Source organism: Xenopus laevis, chromosome 3S (assembly GCF_017654675.1).
Source record: "Xenopus laevis strain J_2021 chromosome 3S, Xenopus_laevis_v10.1, whole genome shotgun sequence".
Classification (NCBI taxonomy): domain Eukaryota; kingdom Metazoa; phylum Chordata; class Amphibia; order Anura; family Pipidae; genus Xenopus; species Xenopus laevis.
Window position 1 is genome coordinate 23146304 of NC_054376.1, and position 25018 is coordinate 23171321.

Below are 25018 nucleotides of genomic sequence, written 5' to 3' on the forward strand. Positions count from 1 at the left end.
GTGTATATCCCATTTATACAATAGGGGGTTTCCCTGGTCTGTATCTCAGTTTATAGGAGGGATCCCTGGTTTATATCCCATTTATACAATAGGGCTTTTCTCTGTTGTGTATCTCAGTTTATAGGAGGGATACCCAGTTTATATCCCATTTTTACAATAGGGCCTTTCTCTGGTCTGTTTCCCAGTTTATAGGAGGGATCCCCGGTGTATGTCCCATTTATACAATAGGGCTTTTCTCTGGCCTGTATCTCCATTGATATTACTCAGTTTATAGCACATTACATTAATAATGTATATACATTATTACATAATTAATACATTTTACTAAATGAACAATGCCACCTGCTGGTCAGTTCCTTTGACTGTACAGTAGGAGAGATAGAGATAAGTTTAGAAGGAAAACAGAGAAATGTTCTGATGTTGCTCTGCTCAGGAAAAATAATTTATGTAAATTGAAAAAGTGCTTAGAAAAGCTTAGAATTTATCATTTTTAAGGCTTATTTATCCTTTAGTTAATTCTCAATTTGCATTTGTTTAAACTATAATTTATTGGTAGGCTGATGAGCAGAAACAGACACACATGTATCATACAGAATAGTTTAATAACATTTAACAGTTTATTACAAACAGATATGGTAACAGGAGGTTAGGGGTTGGTATGAGTAATACATTGAAAAGAAAAGCGTTATTGGAACAAGCACACACAGGAATAAATATCATCTCTACATTAATCCCTTATTGACCTCGGCAGCAACATGGGTATTTATTGCTAACAACATAGCATTTATTTACAGTACTGGGCTCTGAGAGGGCTAAAGGGGAAATATACCCTGATTATGAGCAGAATTTCCCTCATTATATTGCCATTAAATCTGAATATAGAATTATATTGCTTACTGGGTGCACAGCAGTACAGTCGTGTTATTCTGTACACATGTGCATGTGCTGCCTTATTGCTTGCCATCCTGCACTAGAAACAAGCAGCAATAAAGCAGCCACTATGTATTAGATGTACAAATAGGGTATACTCTTCCTTTAAAGTGCTCCTGTTACTACACTGTGAAACAACAAATAGCTATCAGAAATTATCATGACAGGAGCTAGGGAAACTGACATATATAAATATATATATATATATATATATATATATACCGTGATATTCAAGAGAACCAGCACTCCCATGTATAAAATATTCTCATTTATTTCTGTTAAATCAATGTCCAACGTTTCGGTCCTTGCTAGGACCTTTCTCAAGGATATACAAGTATCCCACAATGCACGGCAACATGGGAGTACTCGCAGGGCTAAAGACACATGGTGCATGCCTATTCTGCTTCCTAATCCATCCTCTCATCCCTGTTCCAGCATGAGACTGGTACCCATACCCAATCCCTTCTAGCCACCGGTCATCTTGGGCATTAAAGGGGTAAGTTCACCTTAAAAAAAAATTTTATGAAATATATACATCTTTTATTTGTTGGATCTCAGGCTTGTAAGTTCAGATTCTATCTAGTTGCTAGGGTTTAATTACCTTAGCAACCAGGTAGCAAGTCATTCCAAATAAAATGTTACAGGTCCATCTTCAACATACTAAAAGTTAATATAAAGGTGAACTTCCCTTTAAACTTTTGCAGCAGTTTTTTTTATGGCACCTCATGTAACCATGGATTTCTGGAACCAGAAGGGATATGCTGGATTTCTTGCCTTTTATAGCTTATAGGGAAAAATGCAGCACTTTCTATTCCCCAGCCTACAGAAAAAGAGAGTGCATGCCAACAAACTGCTGAGTATTTCACATGACTTACATGGAGAGCGTTGCCTTTTACACTGTTGGCACAGAAGAAAGGACAGGAAAAGGGTAAGTATTATTCATACATTAAAGCAGGAGGGGGAAGCAGTGGCCTCATGACACTCTGGGGCCTATTCTTCTGTTCTTGCACTAAGCTTGCACCAAGAGGCTGAAGGGTTAAGGAAACACATATTTGGCCCCATATGGAATGGTGTAAGGAATCTGTAACATCTCTTTTTCCCATAGATTTGCTATAGCCAGGAAAAATGAAGTGCAAGAACATTATAAGGCAGGGAAGGCGCTAGGGAAGACGGACCATATGGCAGTAAGTCCACGCCACCATCTGGGAGGTGGGGAATGAACTGATAACATTCAGAATCATGTATATACGGAATATATCTAGCAATTGTTACACAATGTAAAATGTCCTTAGCGCTTTTTCTGTGTTTATTCACCCATAAAACCAGCCACAATTTAAAGGAGAACTAAAGGCCAGAACAGAATAGGTCTCGAGAGCTTCTGCATTCATTTCACCATGAGATGAACCAATTCTTCTCTAGTATATGTGTTCCAATGGACGCTGCCAGCAAGCGTGCTCATGGTACATGCCCCACATGCATGAATCAACACACAACAAGGGGTGGAGGCAAAACATCAACCTGGGAGCAAAGAAGCAAGTTTAGCAATTGACAGACCTAGGCAATGCATATGTGATAATGGATACTGTGCTGGTCTTTAATTCCCCTTTAAGAATGTCCAAGTGCAATTTATGAGCGCAGGGATCCCATTTGTTTATGGTTCCAGGCACGAGCATGCTTTTCACATACCAGCTGCTCCCCTGCCCAGAAATGCCCCCTCATACGTAAGTTCATGCCGCAGTCTGTACAGACATAGCACCCAGGGTGACGGTAGTGCCCCTCTGAGATCTTCACCGCCACCTCACTGCAAAGCAATAGGGAAAAGTGTTACTCCAAAGGCTATTGGTGCCACATAGTAATTACTGTCCCTATTGTTGAATCTCAACTGGAACTTGGGGTACTATTGGGATGCAGGGGGAGCTGCAGGGTGGATAATACATCAGCAAAAATGGCTTATGCTGCCTATACAGACCTAAATTTGGTCAGGCAGTACTGCAACAGGAACCATTGGCCACATCTGCCACACTCACCTGATGGTCAGGTTGCATTTCTCACACACCCGTAGCGTGGCCGAGGGGCTGTTAGTTGGACGATTTTGGACAACAGGTGACTGGCTGTTGGAGAGGGAGGTTTGTTTCTGGACAGTGGGTGAAAACTTTGAATTTTGCATTGAAATAACTCCTGCAATAAAACAAGAACATACACATTGTCAGTCTGATATCAGCTGTTAATTGGGGGTTTTACATAGTCTTGTCATGGCAGTGATGTCTGCCCACCATACTCACTAATGAGGTCTCTACCCTTTAACTCTGGGGCTGCACTTGTGACACATGATTTAGAAACTGTGCTACAGATTCATAGTGGGCTTGAGGCCTGGACTTTGACCGAACCACTCAAGTTCATTCACCTATTAAATGTTGAGCAATGACCGTGCTGTCTGTTTCTCTGTCTGGGATTACTGTCCAGAAGTGACTTCTCAACCAAGCTGTAGCTGCACCCTAGCTGTACATTCTGTACTATAGCGATTTTTTTCTCCATTTCTCTGTTCCTACTGCAGTAGGTCATTCCCCACCAACACAATACTGTCGTGGCCGTAATAGGGAAAAAAGATAGATCTATAGGGAGGCCGGTATTTTTTTTCCAGAAAAGGTGGCAACCCTACACACAGAGTGAAAGGTGTTGTGCACCTGTGAGTTAATTTTAGTATGATGTAGAGAGGGATATTCTGAGACAATTTGCAATTGGTTAGAGAACAGAATCCTTTCAAGTCAGAAGTTCTCCTGTGGAATCTGCAAGCACAAAATTTTATTCTCTATTAATAGTAGAATGAATTTGTCTGGCACGAATTTGCTGAGAATTTCCTCATTTCACGTCAATTTCTGCTTTTTCCAAATTTGTGTGAAATTGACTGATCTTCTTATTTTCGTGAAAATGTCCAAATTTCAAGATTTTTTCGTGCAAATATTAGATTTTCAATATTTTTACGTGAAAATGTCTGAATTTCACGATTTCTTTGTGAACTTTCAGATTTCATGATTTTTCCTGCAATTTTTCATAAATTTTGCGGGAAATTCGAAAATTTTTGGGCGAAACGGGACAAATTCGCCCATCACTATCTATTAATACTATCCTGCAAACCTAGACAGAATTGTCTAGGTTTGCAGGATGCAGGAATTCTGTGTTTGCAGATTCCCCCGGGAGTCTATGACAGGATCAAACTGGCAATCTTTGGGTTGTGCTGTAAGATGCCATAGACCAGGGGTGCCCAAAAGGTAGATCGGGATCTACCAGTAGACCTTTAGTTGGTGATCAGTAGATCTCATGACATTTGTCAACAGCTTGTCTAAATCACCCTCCTGTTTCATGCTTTTCATTCAATATTTATGTTAAGGTTACATAAGAAATAGTTATGTTAAACATAGTAATATAAATTCTCTCATAAATCAATATAATATTTACGTAATATTTTCCATGGAACAGAATGCTAACAATGCTTTTATGGATGTAGATAATAATGGGACAACATCACTAAAAGTAGACCCTGCATTACTAAAGTAGGGGCATTCCAGCCATAGACAGTCACTATTCTGTGGGCCTGTGAGGGACTGTTTGGGCCCTCTTAAAATGCCAGGGCATATTTTGAATCCAAGTTCAAGCCTGAGCCGAGACTTTATACTATGGAAAGATAAAATCTGTTCAGTACACACAAAATTTACTTTGTATACTGCCACTGAATAATAGTAACAATCTTAATGTTAGATTCTAGCACTACAAAAGAAGGTACTGGCTCATCCATATCCATACGCAAGTCACTGCACGCCCACCGTTCAGCCACACACCTCGCAACATAAAACATCCTTACTTCAATTAAAAGAGAAAACACTTAAAAAGTCTGTGTGAGAGCATGAGACAGCGAGATAAACACTTGACAAAAAGCGGTGTGTAATCCTGGTAATCACTTATAAGCCATCAGCAATTGGAAACATTCAAAGGGGCTGAATACTTTCGCTTATGACAATTTTTACTGTATGGTAAAGGCACTATTCCTCTACTCTTGATCACTACTACTGCTGCTCTGCAGGGACCCACAAGGCACAAGGCAAAGGGCAATTGACCCATGTTGGAAAATAACTAATTAAAACATCAACAATAAAAAAATCACAACAGAAAGTTGCAAAAAAGTCTCCCAGACCAGTAATATGTCCAGGAGCAACGGCTCACACGGCAACACATTTATTGCACTGCATATCATATACAGAGTGCATACCAAGAAGATGAATCATGCCATGTCCATGATACATGTTTTTCTGGTGATCAACTCCCACCCACCAAGTTCTCCTCATTTATGAGGTCAGCAGACATGAATACACCTGTTTCATGAAGTCAACAATAAGTGCAGCCAAACCCATTCTGTGACATCAAGGAGCATAAACACAATTTTTATAAGTTGCAGGGCACAGCAATATGCATCACACACTCCTCTTTCAATAAATACTACTTCTGTAGTAGTTGACCATATCACCCTCTTTTTCTGAGCAAATTGGGGGTGCACCCTTCTAATTTTGTTGTGCTAAAACATGTTTCAGTGCTGCCTTGGTTCAGATCTTGACTTGAGCAATGCAAGGAGGATCCTTCTCTGCCTGGACACACCCAACAAAGAGGTGCTACAGCAGCCTGCATATTATCCACTAACTTTGGTGTGTAGGCAGCCATCTGAGATCATTTTGCTTAGTTATGTGCTTTCAAAAAGAACCAACTTCAGGATGGAACTGCTTTCTGAGAGGCTGCTGTTTCCCCAACTCAATGTAACGGTAGGTGTTGTAGTGGGACCTGGATTTTTACTATTGAGTGCTGTTCTAAGATCTACCAGGCAGCTGTTATCTTGTGTTAGGGAGCTGCTATCTGGTTACCTTCCAATTGTTCTGTTATTAGGCTGAGGGGGGTGATATCACTCAAATTTGCAGTACAGCAGTATATAAGTGACTAAAGTTTATCAGTCACATGACTGGGGGCTCCTGGTAAACTGACTATATGACTAGCCCCATGTCAGATTTCAAAATTAAATATTAAAAAAAACTTAGTATAGAAATCTGCTGGAGCAGCACTATAATCTGATGCATTTTGAAAAAACATGTTTTTCGTGTGACAGCGAAATTTGTGAAACACATTGAAGTCAATGAGTGAAAAAATTATTTTGATGCGCAACGCAGCGCAGCGTTTGACAATTTTTATACACACAACTGTTATGTCCAAATGCATTAAAATCAATGGGCGTCCAAATAATTTTGCCAATTCTGACCGTGAAAATTTTTTTCTGGCAGCGGAATTTTCGCAGCAGTTTCATGAAAACACTTGCGGGCGGCGAAACGCAAACATGTGCCGCATATCCATGCCTGCCGAATTTGTTTGCCCATCACTAGTGACAGTATCCCTCTAACCATTTTGCCTGTAGCTTACTATAACAGGTGATTTAGACCAAATGTATGCTGCAATGTATGTAACAATAGTACACAGGCCTAGAGGATAAAGACACTGCAGTGCTGTCCCATGTTGTCTCAGTCAGTATCCAGTTCTACAGGACAATGTGACTGTCGGTATCTTTTACTGGTCCAGACCTTAGGACTTTCCTGCTTTCATTTGCTTATTCCCTAATTTCCCCCTGAACTACATAATACTACACTGTAGATGAAAGACTCCAGGATCTAGGCATTACAAAACGCAGAAATATTCAGTTATTCTTTGCTTTGCACGGCTCATTTATCCCATATGAAGATACGTATATGCTTGCGTTTGCTTTTACCCTAATTACATGGAGGCTGTTTGCCTGCTCAGACGCCATTAAGCTCACAGCCATCAAAGACCTCTGAAAATCAATAGTAATACCAACCCATACACACACACATATATGTTCATAATAACCAGCTAAAATAAGTGGACCTTGCTTTTCACATCTCACTCTGCTTTGAAATAACATAGGAACGTTGGTAGATGATGGTTAGAGGTGCTAACTTGGATGCTTCAACAGTGAGAACAGTAAGTACACGGTACACGTATAGGACTTGTAATCCACCTGTTAAAACCTGTTATTCAGAAAGCTCCAGGAAAGCCATCTTCCTTCCCCATTTTAAGAAAATAATTCTAATTTTTAAAAGTGATTTCCATTTTCTCTGTAAAAATAAAACTGTACCTTGAACTTGATCCAAAGTAAGTTGCATTAATCCATATTAGAGGGTTTATTTAACTTTTAAATGTTTTTAGTAGACTTAAAGGGGTTGTTCACCTTTAAATTCACTTTTAGTATGAAGTAGAGAATAGTGATGTGTGGGTCGTGTTTTTCCCGACCTGTACCTGCCCTCCCTCAGCCCGCCCCCACCATCGCCCGACTGCTGGGTTCCTTTTATAGACCCGTGCCTGACCCACCCTGCCGATGACATCACAAAAGGGGAGGGGCGAGCAGGCCCGGAAGTCGGAAGCTGGCACTGCAATGTGGCAGGGAAAGCAGGAGAGCAGCTCAACCTGCACCTGCCGCCACCCGCGAAAAGGAGTGCGAGGTTGTCCTGAACCCGCCCGACCAGCAGATAAACCTGTGGGTCCCACGGGTATCAGGCCAGCCCGCACATCTCTAGTAGAGAGTGATATTCTGAGACAATTTGCAATTGGTTTTCATTTTTTATAGTTTGTAGTTTTTGAGTTATTTAGCTTTTTATTCAGCAGCTCTCCAGTTTGCAACTTCACCAGTCTGGTTGCTAGGGTTCAAATTACCATAGCAACCATACACTGATTTGAATAAGAAACTGAAATATGAATAGGAGAGGCCTGAATAGAAAGATGAATAATAAAAAATAGCAATAACAATGCATGTGTGGCCTTGCAGATCATTTGCTTTTTAGATGTGGTCAGTGACCCCCATTTGAAAGCTGGAATGAGTCTGAAGGAAAAATGGTATATAATTCAAAAACTATATAAAAAAACAATGACGACCAATTGAAAAGTTGCTTAAAATTAGCCATTCTATAATATACTAAAAGTTAACAGAAAGGTGAACCATCCATTTACGGTATGTTGATACCCCTTATCAAGAAAACCCCTAGTCCCAAGCATTCCATATAATGGATCCTATACCTGTACTAGGACAGTCAGCAATAAAACTATTGCTACCAGTAATACCCCATCATAGAGGTAACACTGTGTGCTACTTACACAGTCAGTACCAGTACCCCTGCTACCAGCAAACTGTGTGGCTATGAGTGGCGCTTGGGTTGGGGTGGGTCAGTACCTAATTTAGCTATGGAGATACAATGCATTGAATACCTGCTGAAAAGGACTGGAGGCAGCAGACAACACAAAGCCCTTGTTATGACATGTCAACAGCAAAGCCTAAAGGTCAAAATAGCTAACTGTATACTCGTTGCTAGCAGTGAGAATAGCTGGCCCTGCAGGTAGGTATTTATAACTAGTACTAGTTGTCAGACCCCTGTCCTTTTAGTGAAACTGTCTGTTCCGATTGCATTACCATCAGGGTTACTCTCCAGGGCCTCCTGCAGCAATTTGAAGCTGTTGGACTGTCGTGGGGACGTCTTGTTCTCCAGGTTCCCCTGCAGCATCTTATACACCTCCGAGTCCTGGTGCAACCAGCTCATCTTGTAACTCTAGGGGCTCTCACAGGGAATCTAGAAGCTACAGACACAAAGATCCACATTAGGTTCTTGCCCCAATATTCCTCATTATTTGTGTGTCTCACCAAGTTTCCCTTTAGCTGAAAGCCAGCTGGAGATCTGTAGGTTGTATAAACCTCAATTATATAACCCATGCCTCAGATGGGCCCCCCTCATCCCAAATTCTGGCTCTGCTAATGTACTCTCTCCAGCCTGAAAAGCGAGCCTTTGTGCCCTGAAAGCTTGCAGTGTTTTCCCTTGCATTTAGTCAGTGAAGGGATCATTCCCACACCACATGGTTCTCTGCTACTAGAACATCATTTACGAATCCCCCCACTCTCTCTATATCCCCCTCTGCCTTTCATAACCCCCAGCAGACATAGACATCCAAACACACATAACTCACTCTACCCTTCTCTCTAACTCTAAGCCAGGGATCTCTAACTGTTGCTACTGTACATGTACCAGCTGAGGACTCTCTGAGAATGCTGGGAATTGTAGGCAGAAACAACTTTAGACCTTTTGATTACTCTATGTAGTGACTAACTTGTTTCTTCCTCTTCACTTTCTCAATCCCTCTCTCTGTTTGAACTTCACTCCCTTCCCATCCCTTAGGCTGAACAGATGAAGAATCTGAGACTCACATACCAGACAGATGTTTCTGGGTGCCTTCCTTTGTCTCTGCCAGTGATGTTCTCTCTCCAACAAACACTTTAGACTATATCTCTGTCACAGCTTCTCTTCCTCTGTCACCGCTGTCTCTTCTTCCTGTGCATAGGACACACCTGTCTCTCTCTTGCTGAACCCGCCTCCACCTCTTTATTATAGGCACACCTCTGTCCCCAAAACTGTCATGCCTCTTCAACCATCACCCTCTGCCCCTCTGTACTTTATGTTTTCAATTCTTCCTTGCGCTGCCTCTTCTCAGCATTGAATTCAGGAGTTGGGTTACCGGCCAGTAACAACACCCCCAAATCAGCCAATCCCACAGTCACCCCCTTGGGTGCCTCCCACATGTGCTTTATGTTTAACCACTCACTAAATCAAGAGATTGAGAGACACCCAGGGGTGGAAATAGGGTTGTGAGAACCAGGAGGCAGGCAGGGAGAAAGAGAGACAGTGTAGAATGCACAGACACAAACAGCCAGGAGCAAGAGACAGACAGCTGGCAGAGAGTATGACAAATGTGGCACTGAGCAGGAAGGGTGGCCCTAAACAAAATGCCCTATTGCACATCCCACAGTTTCACCCCTTTCTCAGCACTGAGCACCATAGACTGATGGGGCTCTTGGGTAGATAATCCTTAAAATGTATGCTTTCCTATACACAACCAATACCTTCCAGCTAGGCGTTTTCCTTTTGCATCCCATCTAGACGTCTATTGCAATAGTAATTTTTTCCAAAATCAGGAAAGAGCCACTGCAGAAATAACTGCAAAGTATGTTTATTTATTTACATTACATGTTTCGGGTGTCAAACCCTTTATCAACCCATAGGGGCTCTTGGGTAGTCAGTGGCTCTGAAGTCAGCGGGTACATTTTTCTAGAGCTGATAAACTGAAAAAGGTTATAAAGAAGAGTCAGTTTTACCCATCACATTGCACAGCACCTCCCTATGTCAACATCTGTGTAGGCTCTGAGTCGGCACATTATATATATATATATACACATACATAAATATTATGAAGGCATTCCAGGTAGCAAAATGCAGGGTTTACCTCCCATTGTGCACAATAAAACATGGGGCTGGGGAAAAGGAGCAGCAGAGTAATACCTCACCCTTCTACAAATTCCTCCTTGCCACCAGTGTGACGCTGCTACTGTGTTTTGTCGCTCATCTGTAGACCATTGCGTGACTTTGCTTGTTCAGTTTTTGTTACAGCAGCCAGGAAGTGGGAAGTGTCTATAGGTAGAGAAAGCCACTGTGGGAAGATTTAGAACTAAAGCAAGGTGCTGCCGGCAAATACCTTGTCCCCATTGGGCCAACAAACTAGGCCCTTTCTCAAGCCTTGCTATTGTGTAACACCACTCTCTAAATATATGTGTTGGGAGGAAGTGGTAAACAAGCCCCACCTTCCACAATGAGGTGCAACTCCCATGATGCTTAGTGATACTCAATTCAATACAAAACATCCAGTGAAAATAATCCATGTCGTGTTTAACATTCTTTGTGTCCATAAGTGCAATTCACAAGTCTTTGTTAGTAAATCACACACTCTCAGTGTCCATGAATACAATTAACAAGATATGTGTAATTTTCTTTGTATCAAGAAATCCATATTGTATCCTAAATAAAAATGTCCATGTTCCAAAGTATGAATGTCTAAAAATTCTAACGGCTATATTTGCCCATAATGAAAATACATTGATACATTCAAATGCACATTACTTACAAATTAATACTAATTGCTCAAATCTTGGGTTTCATTCCAAGACCAGTTTGTTGGCACAATAAAGCACTGTCGCTGGATTCGGAGTGCTGCAGCATGTGTTTCTTGGAGCCCAGTAATGTCTAGTTACCCCCACCACTGCCTCTCGATGTGGGGCTTGATACATCTGCAAGGGCGATTCATGACCCTAAGCCGACCATTGTGATGTGTTGGTTGCGTTGGCCATTTATTATCCTGAAATTCGGCTCTTTTTCATCGTGCCAATTGGCAGGTGCACCCCTGTGCATTTGGCACATGCAGCCACACCCTTTGTCCTTACAGAAATTAAGCCTGTCCAATCTGTGGTCCCTTCAGCACTTGTATCAGCTAGAGAGCCACAGCTTTGGTGTCCCTGGCATAAAAGCCACAAATATCCAATTGTTACACACCATAATGGTGTTATTTCCATTTTCCCCCCAGATGTTTTCTACCTCCTTAGCTGCCCATACAGTAAATGATAAAGGCATTTGGTATGAGTTTCAGTTTCTGTATGTTGAGATAGAGATCCCAACCAGTATCTTTGTACTATGGAAGTCAATTGATGGTTACATTGTGATGTTAAAAATGTCCTCTGCCAATACACCATGTTGGTCTGTGTGTGGTTCATGACAGATGGGTAAGTGAAAATGAGCAGCAGATCCTCTCCCGTTCCTTCCCTTCCAATTATTCAAGCTGTCAGCCAGGACCAATGGAGTTTATTGTATATGGGCCCTCATCCGTACAGCCCTCAGGCTGATATCTTGGATGCTCATGAGTATTGGAAGGAATATAAACACATTGGGCCTGTGCTGAATACCCTTGGCCTGTGCCCTGCATTTCTTACATGTTGCTACAATGGCTGGCATTCCTTTACAGCTGGCAGCTTACACAATCATTTCTTGGAGCAATGGTTAATCCAATTTAACACTGCACCAAGGGAGCCTGTTTGTAGTTGACAAGACAGGGCATAATGTTTGGGCCGGGCAAATGATGGCCCTTTAACCCAGTGGATTATGTGGCATAGGCTCTACCTTTATTGACTGGACACCATGCCAATTCTTCTTCTTGTTATGCCCCTGGTTCCTGTTCCCTCCCTCTAGCCAGTCTTATTTGGATGTATTACTGGCTGAGACGTGGGTATTTCTGGATAACATGTATGTGACAGTATGCTAGCAGGGCTGTGCAGAGTTCACATTTGCCTAACACATAAACAATAAATACCTTGCATATAATAAAGTGAGATCTGTGCCCTGCTCAGCTTTCTTATCTTCTATATTATTTATAAAGCAATTATGTAACATGGAGTCATGTCCCTGGCCTTCAAGAACAGAATGTTAAAATAATGTTGGAGTGTACTTGGCAGAGCGCTGAACTGGCCACTTCACGATAGCAGAGAGCAGGGAGTTGCTCTTGATTCATGGTGTAAAGATGCGGAATGCAGACATCTTTGTTCCATTCACCTCTCCCTGTCTCAATGCCGTGGGCACAATGTCAGGTAGGGGCCGGGCAATTACGTAAGTCACACCCGCAGGGCAGCAGAGAAACCAGAGAAAGTGAATGGTAGCAGAGGCAGGAGGAAAATAAAATAGATAAACAGAGGAGAGGATGAGAGATGAAGAAGAGGATATATGAGGGGTGGTGGGAATTATTAAGGAGTAGCTACCAGTAAAAATAAATAAGGTAAACTGAGAAGAAATAAAATTCAGTGAAAGACGCCAAATATAATAAGAAAAAGGGATAAAATAGAAAGGTAATGTCAATGTGAATGCACAGGAAAGCACTAGGACCTGTCTCCACACTATGAGAAGTGACACAAGAGGTGGCATCAGTCTTATTCTTATATAGCAGTATAATCAGCATTAACTCTGTTCTATAAAATATGTTTTATTGTGTTTGTCTCTGTGACAGATCTCGACATGGTCACTCATACAGGTACCACAAAGTTCCCCGGGAAAGTTCCGAAGCGTTTTGTTCTCCAGCAGACACCTGCACAACAGCAATAGATTAGATGTCACCGTCATGCCTCTGGCCCACCCACAGCCCCGCGGGGACACTCACCTACATACCAGCCATCATCACAGTGTTGTGACACTGTCACTGTGTCTCCTGGAATCAGATGCAACTCATCTTCATTATTGGGGGTGTATGAATAAAGAACCCTGCACCTAAAAATAACATAGTGAATATCAGACATCAACTGTTGTCAAATGTAGACAGTCTAACAGTCTAAATTAGTGTCCCAAACTGTGCACCTGTATTTCCCACTTCTTTCAGGGGAGTTCAAATCAGTGAATGGGGGTAGAGTCTAAAGGCCACTTAGGGTGTCATTCAGGATGAGTGTTTATTTGTGCCCTGGGTACCCCTGGAACTATAGCAGGTGACTGTTACCCCAATGTTTCTATATCTCTGTAACCTTGTTATGAGCTAAGGGGGCCCAGCCTGATGCCAGTTAGGGGGAGATTAGGGGTGAGTTCTAATTTGTATTCTGGGTACCCTTGTAACTACAGCAGGGTGACTGTTACCCCAATGTTTCTATATATCTTTAACCTTGTTATGAGCTAAGGGGACCCAGCCTGAAGGCCAGTTAGGGGGAGATTTGGGGTGAGTGCTTACTTGTGTCACGGGTACCCCTGGAACCATAGCAGGGTGACTGTTACCCCAATGTTTCTATATATCTCTGTAACCCTCTGTAACCTTGGGGTCCCAGCCTGAGGGCCATTTTGGGTGAGCTTTCATATTAACACTTATATATATGTGCAACCTTTTGGAGCACAAATGGGGTGTATATAAACGTTGAGCCTGAACACAAAAATCTTTAAGGCCTCTGATCTAATGAGTCTGTCCTTTGACTAGGATTTGTTCAGACTGGCATTTCTCTGTGTCTGTTATAACTACCTATGTTTCAAAGCCACATTGTGGTGTAGCCTTTTACTCACTTTGTGCCTGCTAGCTCCTGGGTGCTGCAAGGTGCCACAACTTGTACACAGGTAGCATTTTCTGGTGGTGTAAACCATTGTGCGATCTACCAAGAAAAAATAGCATTCTGCTTTACAAACAGAGAATATGGAAAGGAAGTGGGCAGGGTGGTGGGACATTGTCTGAGTAGTGAATTGGTCTATTTGTTGTCAATGGAATGGACTTGTCACTACAAATATCTGTGACAGAGCAGGATCAGAGGGTTGGGGGCAAGTATTTTATACAGTGGCGGAACTACCGGGGGAGCAGGGGGTGCGAGCGGGCCAGGGCCCGCACCCCCTCAGGGCCCCCCGGCAGTCCATGCGCCACTGACAAAAGCGGCCAAATGCGGCCGTACGAAGGGGGCGGGGCCCGGCTGCGCATCACGCACCAGGTGGTGCACTCAAAAATAAGGCAAGACATGAGTGAGAGTGTCTGATCAGGTGCCCACAAAGGAAATATGCAGGCCCATGACTAGACAATTGTGCTTGCAGGGCACACAATGCAGGAAGAGCGCAGGACTGGACTAGGATTCAAGATTGGCCCATTTCAGGTACACAAAAGCCCAAACAGCCCTAAGAAATAGTGACTGACTAAGGCATCTTACAGCAGCCCCTTTGGCATTAACCAGAATTCACAGATTGCCAGTCTGAGCCTGTAAGCTACCATTCCAAGCTTATCATGATGTTACTGACTTCTTGGTACAAAACAGCCTTAAGCAGCCCTGTTGGCAAACGGGGTGAGGAGGAAAGTAGACTGGGAACACAGAGCATGGCGAGAAGCAGACAAAATAAAGTTGGTACAGACTATACAGAAATGGGAGTAGGTAGTATCAGGGTAAACAATTTAACAGGCTTGATTACTATTTATTTGCATATATTATGTACATAGGTTGCACAGACCTATACAGTTAATGAAGAACAAAACAAAGGATTAATCAGGCCTTGCTACCAAAGGAAAGACATATACGTTTACAATTTATCACCGATGGGTTGGAATCATTAGACAGTGGTGTATGCCTAATGTTTTATTGATTTAGCATAAGGTCTGACAGAGATTTGTTCAGAACACAAACAATGAAACAGTATAAACACTAGGGATGCACCGAATCCAAGATTTGGTTCGGGATGCGGCCAGGATTAAGCCTTTTTCAGCAGGATTCGGATTCGGCCGAATCCATCTGCCTGGCTGAACAGAATCCGAATCCTAATTTGATATGCAAATTATGGGTGGGGAGCGAAATCTCGTGACTTTTTGTCACAAAACAAGGAAGTAAAAAATGTTTCCCCCTTCCCACCCCCAATTTCCATATGCAAATTAGGATTCGAATTCGGTTCAGTATTCTGCCGAATCTTTCGAGAAGGATTCGGGAGTTCGGCTGAATCCAAAATAGTGGATTCGGTGCATCCCTAATAAACACAGGTCATATGAAAATATGAAAAAGAAACAACTAGGGCACAGAAACACATCTCGCTCTCATGTAGAATAGCTCACTGTTCACATGCAGCTGCTTTTTTTGGCTCCTTGAAGTTGCACTGCTGACCATCCTCCAGAAGAGGCATTCTTTTCAGAGTGCACTCACTGAATGGGAACAAGAGAATTTCATAGTGGGAACAGTGGGCAGAGCTCACCCATAGGTAGGAATAGGGTTGCCACCTTTTCTGGAAAAAAATACTGGCCTTCCTATATATTTATATTTTTTCCCTATTAATAACATTGGGTTCAACCATCATTTTTACCAGCCAGGTCGGTAAAATACCAGCCAGGTGGCAACCCTAGGCAGGAATCAGGGCAGGAGCATGAGTTGTACATTTATGCACAAACATTCTCTAGTGGCATTAAGCAAAGTGGCACTTGCTACAACCTAAATTAACAAGGCATTATATGTAGCATATGTAATTACTCACAACCTTTTTTTCTCATACATTGCAAAGATCTGGATCAGGCATTGCAATTCACATACTGCAGTTTAATCATTCCTCCCAAAATTCTAATTTCTCTAGCACAAAACGATGGGAAACAACACCACCTCTAGTTGTGAACTGCTTGTTTTGCCCATTGATTGAAAAAGCAAATCATTACCATGACTATTTGCTTGTGAGGGTCACTGGTGGTAGAAGGTGAGAAACTTGGAGGTTGGATTTAATGGACCCACACCTGGGCTAGCAACCTGCATTTTTATCCACAGTAACTGACTACGAGCATCAGACCTACAAAAGCTGTTTGCAAACTGAAAACCAGGAGCATGTTCTTCTCGGAATGCATCAGGGGAACAACTTGTTTTTAGAAAAGCACTAAACGTGCACTCTACTACTTTATCCTACCCAGGAGTCTGGATCTACTTAGGAACTCAATAATACCTGCCCAACACTAAAGGTACTGAAGCTGCAGAACAAGAACATTACTGACAGCAAACATTGGTTCTGCACAGCATTTCTAGAAGCCTGCATGTATAAAATAACAAGCCTATTGTTCTTGGGAGCCTGGCCATGGCCCAACATTCCCCTGGCTCGACACAGGTGTGAAAAGATCATAACCTCTTTTTCAATTGAGGAAGAAAGAGGGAAAGCTCATAATAATCTTTGTTTTGTTTTTATTTAAATGATCCTCTCCAACCCCTAAAATGTCTAAGCAGGTTTGTTTGTTTTTTCGGCCATAGGTCACAAGTTACAGGGTTACCAAAGGTATGACATGACTCAAAGCAAAATGCGGCAGGACAAAGACAATGCCAGAGGGTGAGACCAATATAGGCGGCTATTATCAGGCTTTGTGGAATCCAATGGCATGGCCATGGGGCACACAGAGAAAAGAAAAACTAATGAGAGCAAGGCTGGGACCCTGTCTCCTCTTTGGCCCATATTCCTGACTAAAGCATTTCAACCATTTAATTGTATGTGAATGTGACCTTTGGTTCAAAATTGTAGGTCCCTACAAAAAATATATCATATTTTTTTATATAAATGACAACCTCTCATCTCATGAAGAGCATACTGCTACTCTAATAGCATGTGCCATTAGATAATCCTACAGGGAAACTCTGCTATTGAAGGGCAATGGCTGACATGGAGATTTGTTGCCTGCGATTGCTTATGCATGACTGCAGGTGTTAAATCTCCCAAAAACTGCCCTTCATTGGAAATAACTGAAATTGCTGGTAATAAAACCTACATATTGCTAAATCACCAAAAGTTTTCTCCAGAGGCAACTTAGGGCAACTTTGGAAGAATGAAGTGATGTGCATTTTTATCGTGGATGACAAATCTCCCCGTCAACCACTGTCCTGAAATTACTAAAGGCCATTCCTCTGGCTTGTAGAAGGCACTAGTGATGTTCAGGCTGGACCTATAGCCACTAGGGATGCACCAAATCCAGGATTCGGTTTGGGATTCAGCCTTTTTCAGCTGGATTTGAATTTTGAATCCTTCTGCATGGCCAAATGGAATCCAAAACTTAATTTGCATATGCAAAATATGGGGAGAGAAATTGCGTGACTATTTGTCACAAAACAAGGAAGAAAAAAATGTTTTCCCCTTCCCGCCCTAATTTGCATATGCAAATTAGGATTCGGTTCGGTATTTGGCCGAATCTTTCACGAAGGATTCGGGGGTTCGGCCGAATCCAAAATAGTGCATTCGGTGCATCCCTTATAGCCACGGGACCTGCGGGTTTACCCGAGGGTCAGGCGGGTTCAGGTCGAACTCGCTCCACCATTTGCAGGTCGTGGGACCTCACACTGCCGACTTCCGGTTTTATAGACTCGCGACCAGTCCCTTTTTGCTGGCATCCCTGAGTGAGTGTGGGCCCTGATGCAGTCGCACCCCCCACAGTTTGGCTACTAAATGGACAGAGCTGTGTCTTTTACTCGCACACTTCTTCCTGTTACAGTTAGAGCTGCAGTATTTCCTGTCAGGGGTGTTGATGTTAGAAGATACATGGGAGCTAAGCATTTAAACTATAGGATGTTTAGGCTTACTGGCTGCTTTCTAGCTGTGTTTGTGGCATAAAATAGCACATTTAGGCCTTAGGAACCATTATGTTGTGGAAAAGAACTGCAGAAAAAGAGACTCATTATGAAAGCAGTCACAGGTAGGGCTGTAGTAGAATGTGGGCCTAATATGCCAGACCACAATAACAGGGTATTATGTATAGCAAAGCTTTCCAGTTACTGTCTGCCACACGTGACCCCCCTGGAATGTCTAACAAAATGGCTCCCCCTCTGCCGCTCGGCACAGCAGCCTTTATGTAAGCAGGCCTTCCACATCTGCCCTGTTTCTCGTCTAGCAGGATAGCTAAAATTAGTGCTAGAAATCATGGGGAAATCATGTGGTAATTAGCAGGAAAAGGTTCATGATTCATGAAATGAATCATGATTGCAGGAATGTATATTAGGGCTGTGACTGTGTAACTATGGCACATGCTAAACATTTACTGCTAATTAAAATGGCAGAAAAAAATCTGTAAATACTTGTGTAACTTAATTTAAGGGCTGGAGATCGGACGGCTTCCAGATGTAGAACACATAGTTACTAGGTGCATGGGGCTGAGCCATCCAGTGTAACCCAATGGGTCCAATAATCAGTAACTTCCAATTGTTTCATATATATATATATATATATGCAACAAGAAAAGCGCACTCATGACTTGAGGACAGCTTGAGTTAGGAGCAGAAAGTTAAAATAAAGTATACTTTTTGCACTAAGAAAAGCCCTGTGAGTGCGGTTTTCTTGTTGTTTTTGATATTTATCTATTTATAACCAGCACCCATGCATTGGCAACATTTTTGAGTGCACCAGCATATTGAGGTATTTATATTAGTGATAAACTGAATCCAGGATTCGGTTCAGGATTCAGAAAGGATACGGCCTTTTTCAGCAGGAGGGAAAATCGCGTGACTTTTTGCCACAAAACAAGAAAGTAAAAAATGTTTTCTCTTTACCATTCAGTTCGGTATTCTGCCGAATCTTTCGCAAAGGATTTTTGGGGTTCAGTTGAATCCAAAACTATATATATATATAAAGGGTTTCCAGATAACGGATCCCACATATATATATATATATATATATATATATATATATATATATATATATATATATATATATATATATGTGTGTGTGTGTGTGTGTGGGATCCGTTATCTGGAAACCCGTTATCCAGGAAGCTCAGAATTATAGAAATGTCTCCCATAGACTCCATTACAATTAAATAATGCAGATTTTAAAAATTGATTTTCCTTTTCCTCTGCAATAATAAATCTGTACATTTTACTTACTACTACTGATTCAAACTATGATATAATTAATCCTTATTGGAAGCAGAACAAGCCTGTTATGTTTATTTGCTGTTTACATGATTTTCTACTAGACTTAAGGTATGAAGATCCAAATTACGGAAAGATCCATAATGCTGACAACCCCCAGGTCCAGAGAATAACAGATCCCATACCTGTCCCTTACTTACGTTTTTCTCTTTGAGTATCCTTAAAGGGAGTATAAACCCTACTTATAATAATGGTTTCCATGTGACTTTTTCTGTCATTGGACAATACAACCTATGAACAAGTCATGTAGCCCATAAATATAAACTCTCCAGTGAAACAGAGCCCTCCAGAGGAAATATTATAAGGCAATATGGTTGGCTGAATTATTGCCTGGTTTTACTGTACCAGCCAATTTGTTTTTTTAACTAAACCTTAGGGATGAGTGAAATATTTCACCACATGGTTTGAAAAATGTTGCACAAAAAAATGGCCATTGACTTCAATACATTTGGCAAATTTGTTGCAGTTTCATGAATTTTCAGCAAAGAACAACGTGTCATATTCGCCATCAATACTAAACATACTAGACACCTTCCTTTCCATAAACAGACATGTGGCACATACCAGTCAGTAAAAGACTATATACAAAAGGGATTTATGCTCTTTGAACCGGCTAGGTAATGATCAAATATTTGGATCAATATGTATATAAATAAAAAGGCAGTGTTTATTAACCACCGTGCCAATAAATCACAGTACATATAAAAACACTTAAAAACTAAATAATGCTGTTATGTAAAAGAAGGGGCCCCTCCTATATTAATTATAGCACTTAATTACACCTTGATTACCATAATACGAACATTTACATGTACTATGATGCAGTGAAAGAACGAAAGATCATAAGGTCAGCAATAATAATGTCGGAATCCCAACATATATAGTAAAATAATGAAGCAGGAAGGAGGGTCAGCTGGTTGATGAAAACAAAATAAAAGTGCAGATTCTGAACTCATATTTTTCATCTGTCTACACAAAAGAGGAACCAGTAAGTGAAGGTTTACTTCTTAATAGTCCCAATTCTAGTAATACAACTAATGATGTGTGGTTCACACATGATGAAATTCAAAAGAGACTAGAACATGTTAAGATTAACAAAGGTCCGGGGCCAGATGTTATTCATCCCAGGGTATATAGCGATCTTAGCTCTGTGATTGCCAGACCTCTTTACTTAATTTTTCAGGATTCATTGAGATCTGGCATAGTGCAGAGAGACTGACGAATTGCTAATGTGGTGCCTCTATTCAAAAAAGGATCCCATTCTAAGCCTCAAAACTATAGGCCAGTTAGTCTGACATCAGTGGTAGGAAAGCTTTTCGAAGGGTTAATAAAGGATAAGATACTGGACTTCATAGAAAATCATAATACTATGAGTTTGTGCCAGCATGGTTTTATGCGTAATAGATTTTGCCAGACTAACTTAATTTCTTTTTATGAGAAGGTAAGTAGAGACCTCGATTCTGGGATGGCAGTGGATGTAATTTACTTAGACTTTGCTAAAGCATTATGTGCCACACATAAGGTTACTGGTTAAACTAAGGAATGTTGGCCTGGAACATAGTATTTGTACCTGGATAGAGAACTGGCTAAAAGATAGACTACAAAGAGTGGTGGTAAAAGGAACATTTTCTAATTGGACTAGTGTTGTTAGTGGAGTACCACAGGGCTCTGTACTAGGTCCCTTGCTTTTCAACTTGTTTATTAATGACCTGGAGGTGGGCATTGAAAGTACTGTTTCTATTTTTGCAGATGATACTAAATTGTGCAGAACTATAGGTTCTATGCAGGATGCTGCCACTTTGCAGAGTGTTTTGTCTAAGTTGGAAAACTGGGCAGTAAACTGGAAAATGTTGATAAATGCAAGTTATGCGGTTTGGCAAAAATAATATAAATGCAAGTTATATACTAAATGGCAGTGTGTTGGGAGTTTCCTTAAATGAGAAGGATCTAGGGGTTTCTGTAGATAACAAGTTGTCTAATTCTGGGCACTGTCATTCTGTGGCTACTAAAGCAAATAAAGTTCTGTCTTGCATAAAAAAGGGCATTAACTCAAGGGATGAAAACATAATTATGCCTCTTTATAGGTCCCTGGTGAGGCCTCATCTGGAGTATGCAGTGCAGTTTTGGACTCCAGTCCTTAAGAGGGATATAAATGAGCTGTAGAGAGTGCAGAGACTAAGTGCAACTAAATTCGTTAGAGGGATGGAAGACTTCAATTATGAGGGTAGACTGTCAAGGTTGGGGTTGTTTTCTCTGGAAAAAAGGTGCTTGCGAGGGGACATGATTACACTTTACAAGTACATTATAGACAAATAACAGGGGACCTTTTTACCCATAAAGTGGATCACTGTACCAGAGGCCACCCCTTTAAACTAGAAGAAAAGAACTTTCATTTGAAGCAACGTAGGTGGTTCTTCACAGTCAGGACAGTGAGGTTGTGGAATGCACTGCCGGGTGATGTTGTGATGGCTGATTCAGTTAATGCCTTTAAGAATGGCTTGGATGATTTTTTGGACAGACATAATATCAAAGGCTATTGTGATACTAAGCTCTATAGTTAGTATAGGTATGGGTATATAGAATTTATTTGAAAGTAGGGAGGGGTGTGTGTATGGATGCTGGGTTTTCATTTGGAGGGATTGAACTTGCTGGACTTTGTCTTTTTTCAACCCAATTTGACTATGTAAGTAACTATGTAACTATATGTGTCCGTAAATCCAAACTGCACATAGTATCCAAAGGTGCTAGGGTTATGCATATAACCTATAAATTACAAAGTCCTGAGCCTTCCTGGATATATTAACTCCCTGTAGTTATCCAGTTTCCTAACAGAGAGAAAATCAGGTGTACCACCTTTTATATACTGTATGCACCAAAATACATTATAGATAATAGTAATAGTAGCAAAGTTATGGGATTGATATTTGCTTTTGTTTAGGCCATGATCTTGAAGGTTTAATTACTGTTGTTTGCAAAATACTATCCTAAACAGAAAGTAACTGTAGAGAGCATTTCTGCTGTGCTGCTTGTGCTGCTTGTGCTGCTATGATATGCTCTCCTGCCCCAACCACTATTACTCCCCCCTCCTCTCGTCAAACCAGCATGTGCCACCTGGGCAAGGAGAGTAGTAGGTGTGGATGAGACAGAATCCATTGGATTTCTTTTTAATGTAACCACACCAAAATATCATCATTTTCATCCAGAATAATTCATGCATTTATTGCTAATCTACCATTCCCATCATCCTCTCCTTTGCCAGCTACAGCTGAACAAGTCCCACAATCCTCCCATGCCTGGAGGCTCTAATTAGTTCATCTGAATCAGGAGTCAGACAGTGAGCTGAGTAGCAATCACTGAGATCGGAGGGAAGGTGCTGGTTCTGAAACAGAAAGACAGCAAAAGCAGAGACAGATAAGGTGATCATGTGTCAAAGCACAGGAGCGGTGGCAAACACATGCACTAAGGAACAGCTACATAAAGGGTGCCAGGGCATGGATGCCATCTTACTTTAGTCAGGGACAGTTCTGCATCAGATTCAGCCTCGAAGTCATAAAGGGCAACTCCTGATAAATGGGGTACAACAGGCTGCTCGGACTCTCCTGGTGACAGAACCTACAGAAACAGGATAAGAAAGATCACAGTCAGAGCTTAGAGATATACAGACATACAGCCAGACATACAGCCACACAGACACAGAGTTTTTTTCTTTAAAAATCATACATATAATATTAATTTGCAGCATAGGCAATTGACACTTAACTGACATTCATGCATTAGACTGGGATGGTTTCTGTGCGGCCATGTAGTATTTATTCTAATTTTAGCTATGCAGTATGTGGGTTATATTTGTTAAAGTTGTGATGTGTGGAAAAATGCAGGTCAGAAATCAGCCCCTACACTACAATCTGCCCCTTACCTTGCTTGCACCTAGAACACACATTTTGGTGCTGAAGTCCGATGTGCGTGCCTAAGGGTAAGGGCAGACCTCCCATCATTTGAAAAATAGAAAGAAAGACAATAAGATCTGACCGATGGTGTAAATTGTTTGGACCACACCTATTTCATGGTCACACCCCCTAATTACTATGTCAATTTTATAAAATTTGGCAGATTATGAACTAATTTCTGGGAGTTTTACAGCAATATTTTATGTGTTATAATAGTTTTACTAATAAAGCAGAAATTGCCCTTTTACATTATGTTTTGGGCTTCTGTACCAGCCCAAGGCAACCACAGCCCTTCAGCAGTAAAGATCTTTGTCTCCAAAGATGCCCCAGTAGCTCCCCATCTTCTTTTCTGCTGATTCACTGCACATGATCTGTGTTGCTGCCACTTACTGAGCTTAGGGACCCAGGGCCAGATTTTCATAGCGGGCGCCCCTAGGCCTGTTGCTGTTTGTCGCCCCACCCCCTCCCCTTTATTCGCACAAATTTTCATCATCAGGATTGAAGCAATGGGGATTGGTACATTGGAATTTTTTTAAAAAAACTATTGCGTCCATCCCCAGTGTTTTTGAACCAATGTGGGTGTGGTTGGGAAGCAATGTAAATTGTTACAAATGTATCAATGTGCAGGTACTGGTGTGTTCTGGGCTCTGCCAAAAAGGCTCTTATTTTTATTACGTTTCAGAATCTTTTTTCAGGTGTCAGTGCAGAAAAAAAAAGCCAGGACTGCGGGCTGAGCTGTCAAAATTGGGACTGTCCTGCAGAAAACAGGACAGTTGGGACTTAGTTGGGAGGTATGGGTAAGGGGCAGATAGTAGCGCAGGGGGTAATTTTGGCCTGGATTTTCCCACAGGCTGGGATCAGACCCGTCTGGCATTAGCCTTAAACACGCAGACTGATAGCGAGACAATGAAGTAAAGGTGGAGATACAGATGTACTGACACACTCACATGAATACAATCTTATCTTTACGAATCATTCTTTTTGCTTACATATTGTATATCTTGTTTTGTTGAATTCAAAAGCATTTTATCTAAAATATTCTGTACATTGCAGCTCACATTTCTCCAAATACAATTAAATGTCATTACATAACATGAATGCTCTTGCATTGTATATACTTTATATATATATATATATATATATATATATATATATATATATATATATATATATATATATATATATATATATATATATATATATAGTCAAATACAAGACTAATGTTTTTAAAAAATAGTGGTGAGCACAACTTTCCCTTGTTTGTTATAGTTATACAGGAGCAGTGACCAGCTCAATGTTGTAGCTCCCACCCCTCCCAGCTATAGTCAGGTGATCCCACTGGTGTCTAATAAAAGGGCAGCCAAGTATGGGGGTTTACTTTGAAAGCAGCAAGTAAGTTGCAGGTAAAACCTAGTCCCTTTGTAAAATGTATAATGAAGCAATAGAATTCTTAATGAATCAGATAAAATTGAGCATAGGACTGGCCAGATATGGGATGACTTTGACGTAGTTGGCCAGCTTAAATATATTGCAATATATGGACAAACAATCCCTGTTTTGTTTAAAGGGTAAGGCATTTAGTAGCAGTATGCACAAAATGTCGCTGTCTTAAATATATTGATAATGGGTTGAGTGCAGAGGACTCTTGTATTTGACTATATGTATTTTGTGGTCACAGCCTCATTGCACCCCCGCCTAATGTTTTTAAAAAATAGTGGTGAGCACAACTTTCCTTGTTTGTTATATATATATATATATATATATATATATATATATATATATATATATATATATATATATATATATATAT

The 25018-nt window shown here is 41.1% G+C and overlaps 2 protein-coding genes across 6 annotated transcripts in view; both read right to left on the bottom strand.

The window, feature by feature from the left end:
• Positions 1–603: 603 nt before the first annotated feature.
• pdlim2.S (PDZ and LIM domain 2 (mystique) S homeolog) lies at positions 604–9281 on the bottom strand. Its single transcript, NM_001095112.1, is given in 4 exon segments — positions 604–2731; positions 2958–3108; positions 8441–8604; positions 9231–9281. Coding segments are annotated over 3 exon segments (453 nt in total). The 5' UTR covers positions 8568–8604; positions 9231–9281; the 3' UTR covers positions 604–2556.
• Positions 9282–12860: 3579 nt separating this feature from the next.
• LOC108712698 (sorbin and SH3 domain-containing protein 2) overlaps positions 12861–25018 on the bottom strand; it is a 30246-nt gene continuing 18088 nt past the window's right edge. For 4 of the 5 annotated variants that reach the window (XM_018255043.2, XM_018255044.2, XM_018255041.2 and 1 more), the window contains 4 exons: positions 22769–22873; positions 13926–14011; positions 13048–13154; positions 12861–12975 (listed from right to left, as the gene is read on the bottom strand). In XM_018255043.2, coding sequence (XP_018110532.1) covers positions 12914–12975; positions 13048–13154; positions 13926–14011; positions 22769–22873 — 360 coding nt within the window. In that variant the 3' untranslated portion in view covers positions 12861–12913. Of the gene's footprint in view, positions 12976–13047; positions 13155–13925; positions 14012–21876; positions 22641–22768; positions 22874–25018 lie in introns of those variants that run through there. The other variant, XM_018255045.2, reaches the window with a different exon arrangement.